This window comes from Sinohyriopsis cumingii, chromosome 9, assembly GCF_028554795.1.
Source record: "Sinohyriopsis cumingii isolate HCF-2022 chromosome 9, ASM2855479v2, whole genome shotgun sequence".
Lineage (NCBI taxonomy): Eukaryota > Metazoa > Mollusca > Bivalvia > Unionida > Unionidae > Sinohyriopsis > Sinohyriopsis cumingii.
Genome location: NC_142969.1, coordinates 115,349,209 through 115,364,501, shown reverse-complemented (window position 1 = coordinate 115,364,501; position 15,293 = coordinate 115,349,209). Strand labels below are relative to the sequence as shown.

Below are 15,293 nucleotides of genomic sequence, written 5' to 3'. Positions count from 1 at the left end.
TGTTGTAATAGAGCACGTTTCGGACAGTCACAATTGTCATAGAACATATTTGGAGAGTCACAATTGTCATGGAGCATGTTTGGAGAGCCACACTTGTCATAGAGCATGTTTGGATAGTCACAATTGTCAAAGAGCATGTTTGAAGAGTCAAGATTGTCACAGAGTATCTTTGGATTGTCAAAATTGTTACAGAGCATGTTTGGATAGTCATTATTGTTATAGAGCATGTCTGGATAGTCATTATTGTTATAGAGCATGTTCGGATAGTCATAATTATTATAGAGCACTTTTGGAGTGTCACAGTTGACATTGAGCGTGTTTGGAGAGTCGCAATTGTCGTTGACAATGTCGTCATATAGCATGTTTGGATAGTCACAATTGTCATAAAGCATGTTTAGAGTCACAGTTGTCATAGAGCATGTTTTCATAGTCACAGTTGTGATGGAGCAAGTTTGTATAGTCGCAATTATCATATAGCATGTTGTCATATAGCCTGTTTGGATTGCCACGACGGCAATAGAGCTTGCTTTGAGAGTCACAATTGTCACAGAGCATGTTTGGATAGTCACAATTTTCATTGCGCATATTGTCATAGAGCATGTTTGGATAGTGACGATTGTCATGGAGCATGTTAGGAGAGTCACAATTGTCATAAAGCATGTTTGGAGAGCCAAAACTGTCATAGAACATGCTTGGAGAGTCACGATGGTCATAGAGCATGTTTGGAGAGTCACAATTGTCATTGAGCCTTTTGTCATAGAGCATGTTTGGAGAGTCAAAATTGTCATAGAGCATGTTTGGATAGTAACAATTGCATTATATAATGTTGTCAAAGAGCATGTTTGGAGAGTCACGATTGTCATATAGCATGTTTGGATTGTCACAGTTGTTACAGAGCAGGTTTGGCTAGCTTTTATTATTATAGAGCATGTTTGGATAGTGACAAGTTTCATAAAGCATGTTTGGATAGTTACAATTTTCATAAAGCATGTTTGGATAGTCATTATTGTTATAGAACATGTTTGGAGAATCACGATGTTCATAAAGCATGTTTGGATAGTTACAATAGTCATAGAACATGCTTGGACGATTACAACTGTCGTAGAGAATGTTTGGATAGTCACAACTGTCATAGAGCATGTCTGGATAGTTGCAATTGTCATGGAGCATGTCTGGATAGTCGCAATTGTCATGGAGCATGTCTGGATAGTCGCAATTGTCATAGAGCATGTGTTATCCTTTATATTCCTGTCAATATATGCTGTCCCAAAACAGACACACAGTGAAGCTGTATCATTTATGAGCTGATTGAAGAATTAAATTGCCTTATTTGTTCTTAGCTCATCGCGGTAAAATTCGTACATAGGATGTTTAGATAACTCAGTAAATCCACGCTAAAATTAGTACATAGGATGTTAAGATAACTCAGTAAATCCACGCTAAACTTTGACTTTCTTGTATTTTAAACCCTCTAAGTCATCAGCGATAATTGTTCTTCTTACAAATGATAGATCTTTCTGAATTTGAAAAATATACTTTCATATTTATATACTTAAACTGATGGAATGTGTTTGACTGTTTTGATTTTCCAAGATATTTCGTCGCTATAGATGATCTTCCTCCAGCTGACAACGGCTTAAGTGGCGAGTTGTTCTTAGAGAACATCGTGTTGTTATTTACAATGTTATTCCTCTGATACACTCACACTTATAAAAAACAGAATAATTGAAATACGGACATGTGAATTAATGTTGATTGTTTTGTTTTGTTGGGTGTGGAGTGGGGGTATTTTACAAATGATATAATGAACTTCTTCATGTAATATCTCTATGTAGTTTTTCACAATGTTATACAGTATTTTCTGTTCTGATGATTTGTTTGATATATTTTTATATTTAAGTATTTATTTCCATTCTTGAAATTTGTGTATCTGTAATGATACTTTTCTTGAAAAATTGTATTTTGTTCCAACCAATTGATACATTTCATCCTTGTAATAATTAGGGCATTCATCCTGAAATATAACATAAATTTCAAGATATAGTTCTCTGTTTCAGCTATTCCATCCGGTTTGATATACGATGGCTTAGTGATTCAAACCAGGTTGATATACGATGTTTTAGTTATTCAAACCGGTTTGATATACGATGGTTTAGTTATTCCAACCGGTTTGATATACGATGGTTTAGCGATTCAAACCGGTTTGATATACGATGGCTTAGTTTTTCCAACCGGTTTGTTATACGATGGTTAGCCTGTTTCATACAAATTTATATACATACCAATCTTATTTAAAATATTTAATATCTCGACTTTTACAAAACATTTATCAAACAAATTGCTGTATCTAATTTGTATTTAAACTATATACAGGGATCTATTTTGAAGGTATTCAAAGAAACAAAAACCATTTCTTTTTCTTTGCTGTAAGACAAGCTTCTTTTTGCTTTTCAATGTAATTTATGAGAATCATGTTTTCGAGTGATACTTGTCTATGTGCAGTATTAACTATTCAATGCTTTCAATTTCAATCTTGGACCTTCGCTGGCCTCCTGACAAATTTTGACCGATCGATCTGTAAATCCACAATATTTACATAAACTAAGCTGGTTCATTTACTACGACACTGTATAAAATAAATTATATAGGCTTTACCTGTACACTATCAGATAGATATTCGGCAGACCAAAATTGCACCTCAGGCGCTCATTGTCCCAGGCACGATCATTCGCTTGAAGCAATCAGGTTTAGTGATTTTTCCGTGCCACTTCTACGGCAGTATTGAATATAATTTTTTTTTTATTTAGTCTTTAGTTTTACGGCAGTATTGAATATAAATTTGTGTGATTTATTCTTTAGTTTTACGGCAGTATTGAATATAAATTTTTGTGATCTATTCTTACTGCGCCAGTAAATATGTTTTATCATTTAGTGTTTCCTTATCCTAGTACGAATGTAATAGCAAAAATGTTATAATTGCTATAAATTTTAAAGCATTAATTGTAGTGTTGCCACATAAGAGTGGGTTGGTGTGGTGGCTAAGTATCTTAATTTTAATGCTAGTAGTGTTGCATCTCTACGAGTTGGTTGTATCTCTACGAGTTGGTTGTATCTCTACGAGTTGGTTGCATCTCTACGAGTTGGTTGCATCTCTGCGAGTTGGTTGCATCTCTACGAGTTAGTGTATCTCTACGAGTTGGTTGCATCTCTACGAGTTGGTTGTATATCTACGAGTTGGTTGCATCTCTACGAGTTGGTTGTATCTCTACGAGTTGGTTGCATCTCTGCGAGTTGGTTGCATCTCTACGAGTTAGTGTATCTCTACGAGTTGGTTGTATCTCTACGAGTTGGTTGTATCTCTGTGAGTTGGTTTATCTTAAGAAATGTACTTGCTAGAAGTCGCAAATGATATCTACTCTACTCTCTCACCCCACCCCGATCCATGCGCATACACATAGTTTTCTATTCACACAAGCGTACAATTGTATTCATTCTCTGCTGGTTTAAATGGCAATTTTAACACATTAATGCTATATCACGCCAAGGAAATGGGATATAAGTACTTTGTCCAAAGGCACACAGAGGAAGTCAGCATGGTCTGGCTGAGTGGGTAACAAACGCGAGACACTTGTATTAAGAGTTTGATGCCATGCTTAATGAGCTACCGCATACATACATACATACATACATACATACACGCACGCTACACACACACACATACATACATATATATACACACACACGTACACACACACACACACACACACACACACACACACACACACAGACATACATACATACATACCTTTTAAACCGCTCCGGTGGCCTAGTGGTTATAGCGTCCGTCTCGGTCGTGGGTTCTATCCCCGTCTGAGTCATACCAAAGACTTATAAAAATGGTACTAACAGCTGCCTCGCTTGGCGCTAAGCATTAAGAAGTTAGTGCTAGGACTGGTCGGTCAGTTGTCATGATAATGTGACTGGGTGGGACATCATGTTACATGTCTGCGGCATGATGCCCCAGTGCTAGACATCACGAAAAACTGCCACACTGCAAACATCGTAGCGATATGACTGAAAAATTGTTAAAGCTACGTTAAAAATCCAAATCACACACATACACACACACACACACACACACACACACACACACACACACACATTTTCTTTTTATCTTGTCAGACTAGATACGGATAATTTATTAAACTTACCAGCCACCAGATTTAGAATTGATTATAGCACAATTCTAAAACATAAAAACACTCATAAAAATCGATTTGGCTCGATTCCAATGTTAATGTTAATCATGTAACAAAACATGATTGGCATACATATTCGCTATGGCATTAGCAGCTCCAAACAAATATGTATAAAAATGGGATTGGAGCCATATTATGCCAAAGGATATTTAGTCCAAAAATTTCCTAGAGATTATTGTACGAGTGTATGTATTTATATATTTCAACTTGTAAATGCGATAGTTGACGATGTATGTCTCTTGTTTACGTTCTCGGTTCTACAATGTGTCTCATAATCTTGTAATATGTATAATCCGTGTTTTTATTAACTTAATGTACTCTTTGCAAAAGAGGAAATTAAGTCAGTTAGACAGTCAGTCATAGATATACACACACATTATTATCTGCACGACTGTGCAGCTTTATTAATAAATTGTTACACCAAAATAAAAATGCCAGCAGCTATCTCTAGAAGTATATAATTACTATACACATGAGAGAAAAAAACATATAGCTTCCGTGCGAAATAACAATTTTAAGTGCCTTCTTAGATTTTCCAAAGCAAACCTTCATGTGGAGGGAACTAATCGTGGCTCGTTCCGATTGGAATACCACTGAACGAATCACGTCTAACCAGTAAACAGCCTCGGGCTGTGCACAACAGCAATATTCAGAACGGTTTCTTTTTTTAGGAAAGATAACTCTCTCATATCCGTTGTAATGCTGAATAACAGAGCTAGCTCTTTTACTGATGTTTTCTCCATCAATTTGATCTAACAATCGGAATATCCTCTGCCTTTTCCGTCATGTCGGGAACATGACGGAAATGGCCGAGCGATATTCCGATAGCGATTAGAAGATCAAATGGACACTTCCAACAGGTCGTACAATAAACATCTAAAGCAATTCCTCGCCATTGAGAATTATATTCGGAACAACTTTCGTTCACATGGAACAATATGGTAGCAGAAGGAGACAAAGTCACAATCGGAACAATCTCGGCATTTGCTGTCTAACATATATGTGGTGCTTTCCGCCAAAGGCTAAACACATCAAATTGAAGAGTGTATTCCTACAAGTACTTTCGAGGTTATTCCGATAAATGGCGGAAATGGCCGAGCGATGTTCCGGTCGTGCTTTGACATTCCATTACTTTTTCAATCAGTCTGAACGAGAAAGTTACGGCCAGTCGGCCATATTGTTAAGGTTTGTTTGGGTTTTGTTGTTGTTGTTTTGTTTTGTTTCTAAAAGAACTTAAAGGAATTCTGTATTAATTTGTGGTCTGCTACCCTCTCTTTTTCTAACATTCGTATAAAAATGGCGTCGGTGTAATTTACAAATGAAAACGTTTTGATTGCATAAAAAAATTCGATGCTCACTATGTGATGACCAAAAACAAATTTCCTTCAAATTCAATTTTGTTTGAATTTGTATGCATTAGAAGTGGATTACAACAGCATAAATTGTACGGAATGTGGTCAAAAGCTCTTTAGACCATTCAGAAGATCATATCGTACATGTAAGCTAGTTGCTTGTTTCGAGTTAAAGAAAATTCTCCACATTAAAATGGCAGCTAGATTATTGAAAAGTGTCAAAGTAAATGCAAATACCATTAAATAAAACGAAGGCTAAGAATTCAACTGCAGTTTTTCAACTTGCTAATCTTGTCTTTTAGTATATATTTATCGTAAGGGGGGCGTGTGTTAGACCCTCTGTCTTCGCGCTGTTAGTAAATAAACTTTGTTAATGATTTGAATGCATTTCAATATCAAGCATTTATCTTGTACGCGTGGAAAGTGTTGCATACAAAATCATTTAATAAATTTCGTTTTTACCACGATGTGTACAGTTCAACGTTGGTTGTAATTGTACCAAAGAAGTAAATTAATTTCAGCGTCACTATTTGATTTCTTGCATCGAAATACTCAGCAAATAATTAAATAAAATCGAAATCGGTGACAAGGGTCTGAAATGCCGAATTGTATTATTTACCTTATTATGGTATATCAATAGTTGGGCCTGTAAATATCAGATATGCAAATTATTGACAGCTAAAACTGGTTACATGACAGAGGATGTACCCTTTTCTACCGTCATTCGTGGACAAATCCGGTTTGACATGTCCAAGATATTTTACAATTCGACAAGAAAGCATTATCAATAAGTGTTAGTAGTGGGGGGAAATAACAATACACTATACTGTACGTGTCCCGACCAAATACTCAAATATTCATTCAATATAAAATTGTTAGGGCATTGGGTTTTGAATATATATATATATATATATATATATATATATATATATATATATATATATATATATATATATATATATTACTTTTGTTGTGGTTGCTCTTAATAATAGTAATAATTATTTATTATCATTATTATTATTATTATTATTATTATTATTATTATTATTATTATTTAATCCATGGGGTAAAACTACTTAAGTCTTATATGATCTAACATTAGTCATGGCTTTTAAATGAGAAACGTGTGGCTGCGCTTGAGATATAGGGGGGAAAAAAATGGCTAAATTGTTTTAAAGAAGTCAAACTGATATTACAAAAAGACATGCTTTCTTATATATTATTGATCGATCAATCCAGAAAACTAAATGTTATTGTTTTATTTTTCAAATCAAGAATATCGGCTCGAACGTGAAATATATTTTATTTTTACATTTCGGTAAAAGAGTCAGCAATAGATGTTGTGTTCTGGACCGGCAAATTTTTGTGTCATTTTCCAACATTTTTATGTAAGGAAAACAATGTGAAGGCAAAATCATGAGTTTTTGTGATTTTATGAAAGTCGTTATTCCTGGCAAATATATAACCTGACGATTTGTCCAACGCTGTGCAAATTTCTACAATATGATACCATCTTGATAATTAATAACAACTAGATGTAATGACTATGACAGAAATTATATATTATAATTCAATGTCCTTGTATAAGTATATTTTATATTATATAGTCAGGATTCAGTAGTTTAGTACCAATAGCCTAATGTTTTATATTAAATAGCTATAATTAATTGGTTTGGTAATAGTATGCTTTATAGTTATTATTCCATGGTCTAGTACAAGTATATTTAATATTATATAGTTATTATTCAGTGGTCTAGTACAAGTATATTTAATATTGTATAGTTATTATTCAATGGTCTAGTACAAGTATATTTAATATTGTATAGTTATTATTCAATGGTCTAGTACAAGTATATTTAATATTATATAGTTATTATTCAATGGTCTAGTACAAGTATATTTAATATTATATAGATATCATTCAATGGTCTAGTATAAGTATATTTAATATTATATAGTTATGATTCAATGGTCTAATACAAGTATATTCAATATTATATAGATATCATTAAATGGTATAGAGCAAGTATATTTAATATTATATAGTTATTATTCAATGGTCTAGTACAAGTATATTTAATATTATATAGTTATTATTCAATGGTCTAGTACAAGTATTTTTAATATTATATAGCTATTATTCAGTGGTCGAGTACAAGTATATTTAATATTGTATAGATATCATTCAATGGTCTAGTACAAGTATATTTAATATTGTATAGTTATTATTCAATGGTCTAGTACAAGTATATTTAATATTGTATAGTTATTATTCAATGGTCTAGTACAAGTATATTTAATATTATATAGATATCATTCAATGGTCTAGTACAAGTATATTTAATATTATATAGTTATTATTCAATGGTCTAGTACAAGTATATTTAATATTGTATAGTTATTATTCAATGGTCTAGTACAAGTATATTTAATATTGTATAGTTATTATTCAATGGTCTAGTACAAGTATATTTAATATTATATAGTTATTATTCAATGGTCTAGTACAAGTATATTTAATATTATATAGATATCATTCAATGGTCTAGTATAAGTATATTTAATATTATATAGTTATGATTCAATGGTCTAATACAAGTATATTCAATATTATATAGATATCATTCAATGGTATAGAGCAAGTATATTTAATATTATATAGTTATTATTCAATGGTCTAGTACAAGTATATTTAATATTATATAGTTATTATTCAATGGTCTAGTACAAGTATTTTTAATATTATATAGCTATTATTCAGTGGTCGAGTACAAGTATATTTAATATTGTATAGATATCATTCAATGGTCTAGTACAAGTATATTTAATATTGTATAGTTATTATTCAATGGTCTAGTACAAGTATATTTAATATTATATAGATATCATTCAATGGTATAGAACAAGTATATTTAATATTATATAGTTATTATTCAATGGTCTAGTACAAGTATATTTAATATTATATAGTTATTATTCAATGGTCTAGTACAAGTATTTTTAATATTATATAGCTATTATTCAGTGGTCGAGTACAAGTATATTTAATATTATATAGTTATGATTCAATGGTCTAATACAAGTATATTTAATATTGTATGTTATTATTCAATGGTCTAGTACAAGTATATTTAATATTATATAGTTATTATTCAATGGTATAGAGCAAGTATATTTAATATTATATAGTTATTATTCAATGGTCTAGTACAATTATATTTAATATTATATAGTTATTATTCAATGGTCTAGTACAAGTATTTTTAATATTATATAGCTATTATTCAGTGGTCTAGTACAAGTATATTTAATATTGTATAGTTATTATTCAATGGTCTAGTACAAGTATATTTAATATTATATAGTTATTATTCAGTGGTCGTGTACAAGTATATTTAATATTATATAGTTATTATTCAGTGGTCGTGTACAAGTATATTTAATATTATATAGTTATCATTCAATGGTCTAGAACAAGTATATTTAATATTATATAGTTATTATTCAATAGTCTAGTACAAGTATATTTAATATTATATAGCTATTATTCAATGGTCTAGTACAAGTATATTTAATATTGTATAGTTATTATTCAATGGTCTAGTACAAGTATATTTAATATTATATAGTTATTATTCAATGGTCTAGTACAAGTATATTTAATATTGTATAGTTATTATTCAATGGTCTAGTACAAGTATATTTAATATTATATAGTTATTATTCAATGGTCTAGTACAAGTATATTTAATATTGTATAGTTATTATTCAATGGTCTAGTACAAGTATATTTAATATTATATAGTTATTATTCAGTGGTCGTGTACAAGTATATTTAATATTATATAGTTATTATTCAGTGGTCGTGTACAAGTATATTTAATATTATATAGTTATCATTCAATGGTCTAGAACAAGTATATTTAATATTGTATAGTTATTATTCAATGGTCTAGTACAAGTATATTTAATATTATATAGTTATTATTCAATGGTCTAGAACAAGTATATTTAATATTGTATAGTTATTATTCAATGGTCTAGTACAAGTATATTTAATATTATATAGTTATTATTCAATGGTCTAGTACAAGTATATTTAATATTGTATAGTTATTATTCAATGGTCTAGTACAAGTATATTTAATATTATATAGTTATTATTCAATGGTCTAGTACAAGTATATTTAATATTGTATAGTTATTATTCAATGGTCTAGTACAAGTATATTTAATATTATATAGTTATTATTCAGTGGTCGTGTACAAGTATATTTAATATTATATATCTATTATTCAATGGTCTAGTACAAGTATATTTAATATTGTATAGTTATTATTCAATGGTCTAGTACAAGTATATTTAATATTGTATAGTTATTATTCAATGGTCTAGAACAAGTATATTTTATATTATATAGTTATTATTCAATGGTCTAATACAAGTATATTTTATTTATATAGTCAGGATTCCAGAGTCTAATACCAATAGCCTAATGTTTTATATTAAATAGCTATAATTAATTGGTTTGGTATCAGTATCCTTTATAGTTATTATTCAATGGTCTAGTACAAGTATATTTAATATTATCTAGTTATTATTCAATGGTCTAGTACAAGTATATTCAATATTATATAGTTATATTATTTCATATTATATAGTTATGATACAATAATCTAGTACCAGTATGTTGTATACTACCTTTCATGGTAAAATGAGAAGCACTAAATTTGACTTTAACAGTGATATTTTTATTTACTTATAAATGTCGTGTCATCAGACATGCGCCTGTTTTGTCACTTAAATTTTAAAATATGAATTAAGGCCAATGAAAGAGCGCAATAGAAAATATATACTGTAATTAAGTAAGACGAACAAGAGTACCTAGATGATAAGAGCATTGTTATTACAATTTTTATTTAATCGACTGCCACTAGAACAAGCAATTTTTTTTGTTTTTATCTTTGAAACTTTAACAAAACGGTAAGTTTGCCACACACAAACTGGTTTTTCTTTTACAGCATACGAAAAGTTCCTAGATGTCACAGATGGGCTATGTTTTACGTAGTCTTCTTGGCCATTACTCTATTTATTTTTGCCAATTTACATAAAGTTTACGTACCCTTTTTGGTCACTACACTATGTATTTTGGCCATATGACATAAGTTTTAAGTGCCATTTTTGGTCATTACACTATGTATTTTGAGCATATGACATACGTTTTAAGTGCCTTTTTGACATTACATTATTTATTTTGGCTATACGGTACCTTTCTTGGTCTTTACACTGTGTATGTTGGCCATATGACATGAGTTTTAAGTGCCTTTTTTGGTCATTACACTATTTCTTTAGACCATATGACATACGTTTTATGTACCTTTTTTGGTCATTACACTATTTACTTTGACCATATGACATATGTTTTAAGTGCCTTTTTTGGTCATTTCACTATTTTTCTTTTTGCCATATGACATGAGTTTTAAATACCTTTCTTGGTCATTACAGCATGTATTTTTGGCCAGATGACTTGAGTTTTAAGTACCTTTCTTGGTCATTACACCATGTATTTTTGGCCAGATGACTTGAAATGAACACAGCAGACGCAGATGTAGTAATTAATCCTGGTTGACTGTAGTACTTAGATTGCACTGTGGTAATTACTAAGAAGAGTAAATAGTTAATCAAATGTCACTAGGACAAATAATTCAAGTTTTACTTTTTTAGCCTTCCAGAATTTACCAAAAATTGACAAATTTCTAAAGATTCTCCGTTTCGAATGAATTTAATCCATAAATGTACATTTTGATATTATCAATACAATTGACACTAACAATTTGGATCTAGATGGAATTCACCACAACAGGTCTGAAAACTTCGGCTTTATCATTATCCGTGTCATTGAAAGAAGTAATTAACTGTAGTATCGCTTGCTATAAATTTTTATAGGCATTGAAATTAGCAAAATTAGTCGCAGTTCACGAGGGAAATGAAAAGAATGACCTATCCAACTATGGACTTATACCTGTTGTATCTGTACTTTCAAAACTTATTGAGAAAAAAAAATGTCAGCAGGCATCCTTTGGGATATCTTAAAAAGTACCAACTCCCCCATAAATCACAGTCAGGTTTTCGACAGAATCACTCATGTCATACTGCGTTGACGAAACTAAAAGATCAATGGCTATTAGAGATGGAATCAATGGCTATTAGAGATGGAATCAATGGCTATTAGAGATGGAATCAATGGCTATTAGAGATGGAATCAATGGCTATTAGAGATCGAACCAGGACAAATTACTGGAACAGTCTTCTTTGATTTAAAAAAAAAATCAACAAACTTTTGATTTGGTGACATTCGGTGCTCATTAACCAACTATCAGCTTACAAGTTTTCTTGAAACTCAGTTGCTTTGTTCACGTTGTATGTCATTAACAGATCCTAGGTTGTTTGCATGGGTAAATATACTTCTGAATCAAATCATATTTTAAGTGGTGTTCTTCAAGAATCTATATTAGGGCTTCCTTTTTTCTGCTGTTTATCAATGATTTAACCTTGTATCCAGTGCACTCCAACATAAATGTTTTCACTGACGACTCTACATTGGATTAATCAGGTAAATGTCTCGAATCCATTGAAAATAAACCTCAAAATCGATCTCGACAATCTTTCAAAAGCTTATTAATTGTTTCAGCACCTACCTTTGGGAGTTCTTTATCACAGAGGATATGTAAAACCATTAAATCAGTAGGGATGATGTATTGAAGCCTCCCAAATTTCTTTTTATCACAGTATCCAGAAATAATACGTGCGTGTTATATTAAATTTATGGATATGTGACGTATGTCATGATTAACTGTGTGTGTAACTGTATATGTGTATGAACACTTTAGTGACACACATTTATTCATTTTAAATCTTTGAGAATAGGTGTGTGAAGATATTTGAGTTTGTAACCTGACATTTTGTAAAAATTATTTTATAGCATAATCTTTTTAAAAAAATTAAGGACTATATGGCAGATGGATCTTTTATGACCAAATGAGATATCTACGTTAAAAGATTGTTGTTATTATTATTATTATTATTATTATTATTATTAAGTTGAGGCTACTGATCTGTAACATAAGAGACATATTGTTTGAATAGATTAACACTTTGAAGTGATGATAACTGCGTTTGTTCTCATGTAATTTATAGGGGTTCTTTTAAAATAGTTTTCAAATCTTTCCGACTTTGCCATTTTCTGGTGAAGTTTTAGAAAAGAAAATAATTAAATTATGTATTTAAGTGTCAGTGCAAATTATTCAAACTTCTAGGAGTATCTAGATGGCATGATTAGCATAATTATGTTATGTTTATCTGAATTTACTTCATTACGGTTCGTGTTGTCGCTATTCCCGTTCTATTCTTCCTTTGTCCTAACTGTAAGGTTAATGAAAACTTTAAAATGTTTTCTTTTCTATTACCCTACCAAGCCAAGTAGTATATAAGAGCAATTGCGATTGTTTTGATTCTTTTATACTTCCTAAAGTTAGCCAACAGAAATACTTGTCACATGCTTTACAGCGAGTTACCATTTCTTTAAGGGACCATTGGGAAGGAAAGTGTACGCCTTGGATCATAGGCATTCAGTATGTCAAGTCAAAGATGAAAGATAACGTATGAGATATGCTGGTATGCAAACAAAAGGTTTGCTTTGGTTTTTTGGTTATCGCAATTTTTCAGCACATAATATACGTCATACCCCCAGGTCTCATGTTGACATAAGACAATTCCCAAGTCATTTTTACAAGTAGGCCAGTACTACCAGTAAGACACTATTGCCGGAGTACGTAGTATCGTAGTATGGAATGTGACTGCTTAAATCAGATAAAGAGTAACCGAAACAGGTGAATTAGTGCAGCTTCTTAAATCACCCAATACGCAACTGCAGAATTACATGGAGATAATCCGGGCACTTTGCTTCAAGTATTCAGTAGAAACATAGTAAAAGTTTATTATTTTCCCCCACCCCCGTCCAAAAAGAAGTTGTTTGACTGGATTTTTCAACCCCCTCTGGCGATTTACGTCATGTGTGTGGGCCATATGACATCAAAATAGCACAACAAAAACTGCACAGTGCTCTAATTGATAGGAGTACATAGACTATAATATTGCAGATACAAATATGTCAACATATATAATCAGCTGTACTAGAGTAAGCAATTTTTTAAAATTCACAAAAAAATGTTATGAAGTCTACAACATTTGCACACACAAAAAAACCCCCTACAAACGTATATGAGAAGACATGTACAGTTGTCTTTACAGTATTAGTCAGGGTGGTCTTCTGTTCCAGCTATGTTGGTCAGTGGTGTAAACTTCAGCTTATAACCACGTGTTTAAAGAAAATTAAAAATTTGAACTTTTTTTTCTTATCTTTGTCATTTTTTTAGTGAAGTTTCCAAAACTATCCAAACTAACAAAAATTAAATTGTTTGTTCTAGTCGCAGCCCTTTAAATAGATTAAACAATTTTTTGAATTTTTTGTATACATACATACATACCTTAAGACTGCTTTTTCTAGGCATGATGTACTTGACTGTGGTCCGAATCTTATACAACGAGCGACATAAACGTATACATCCTGACGACAGTGAGGTTCACGGCTCAGTGAAACACTGTAGGTGCGTGTTTGGGACTACAATTAATTCTAATTCCCGGTGTAAGACGAAAGCCCGCTCCAAGGTTACACGAATTTCTCACCTGATAAGCTTCAAACCTTAGTGTCTTATGTAGTGCGATGTTTTCGTGTAAAATTAACACCAGTGGTCAGATTTGTATTTATTTTGTGTCATGTTTACCTTGCAAAGACAAAAACAAAATATTAATGAACTTTATTGTTACTTGTTTATTTGTTTCGGAGAGGAAAGAACCCATTAAGAACTTTTTCCACCATCCATATACGTAGTCCAACGCTGATATACTTTAATATATGTGATAAACTAGTTGTACTCTCCTTTATTTTATATCATCATTTCTGACGATTTAAAAAAAAAAATTTAAATCAACGTTGCAAACATACTTCTTGACTAGCATCTAACGCTGTTGCATATAAAACTGTAATGCACAACCAAAAAGTGTATTTAAAAAATACGTGTGAGATTTGTGTAGGTGGATACGGATTACAACCACTAAACGACTGCGGTTCAAGAAAGATGGGCTTCACTGCATCAGTAAAGGTGTGCAGGTGCACATGAATTTCGTCTTCGTCTTTTGAGTTGACTTGTATTTAGTACAAAGCTACCAACCTAGTTAGCTCATTCGTTTCAAAGGGTTTGGATTTTTTATTTGGATGTTCTAAACGTAGCTTTAACAATTTTTCAGTCATATCGATACGATGTCTTCATTGTGACAGTTTATAATGATGTCTAGCACTGGGGCATCATTCCGCAGACATGTGGCACGATGTCCCACCCAGTCACATTATCCTGACACCAGGTCGACCAGTCCTAACACTAACCTCTTAATGCTGAGCGTCAACCGAGGCAGTTCCAAGGGTTTAGCAATTAAATAAATGTATATGAAAGTTTGTAAAATTTGCACACAATAAAATAAAAAGTGTAGACATTTCATATTTAACTTGTGATCTAGTAGTGCTCGAATTGTTTTGTACATGTATGCCTCATTCAGTATATCAAA

General features: G+C 31.5%; 1 protein-coding gene across 1 annotated transcript in view; it reads right to left on the bottom strand.

Annotated features, from left to right (window-relative positions):
* LOC149792512 (uncharacterized) overlaps positions 1 to 14,388 on the bottom strand; it is a 61,272-nt gene extending 46,884 nt beyond the window's left edge. Inside the window, exon 1 of the mRNA XM_089971129.1 lies at positions 14,159 to 14,388. Coding sequence (XP_089827255.1) covers positions 14,159 to 14,182 — 24 coding nt within the window. The 5' untranslated portion in view covers positions 14,183 to 14,388. The remainder of the gene's footprint in view (positions 1 to 14,158) is intronic.
* Positions 14,389 to 15,293: the final 905 nt, after the last annotated feature.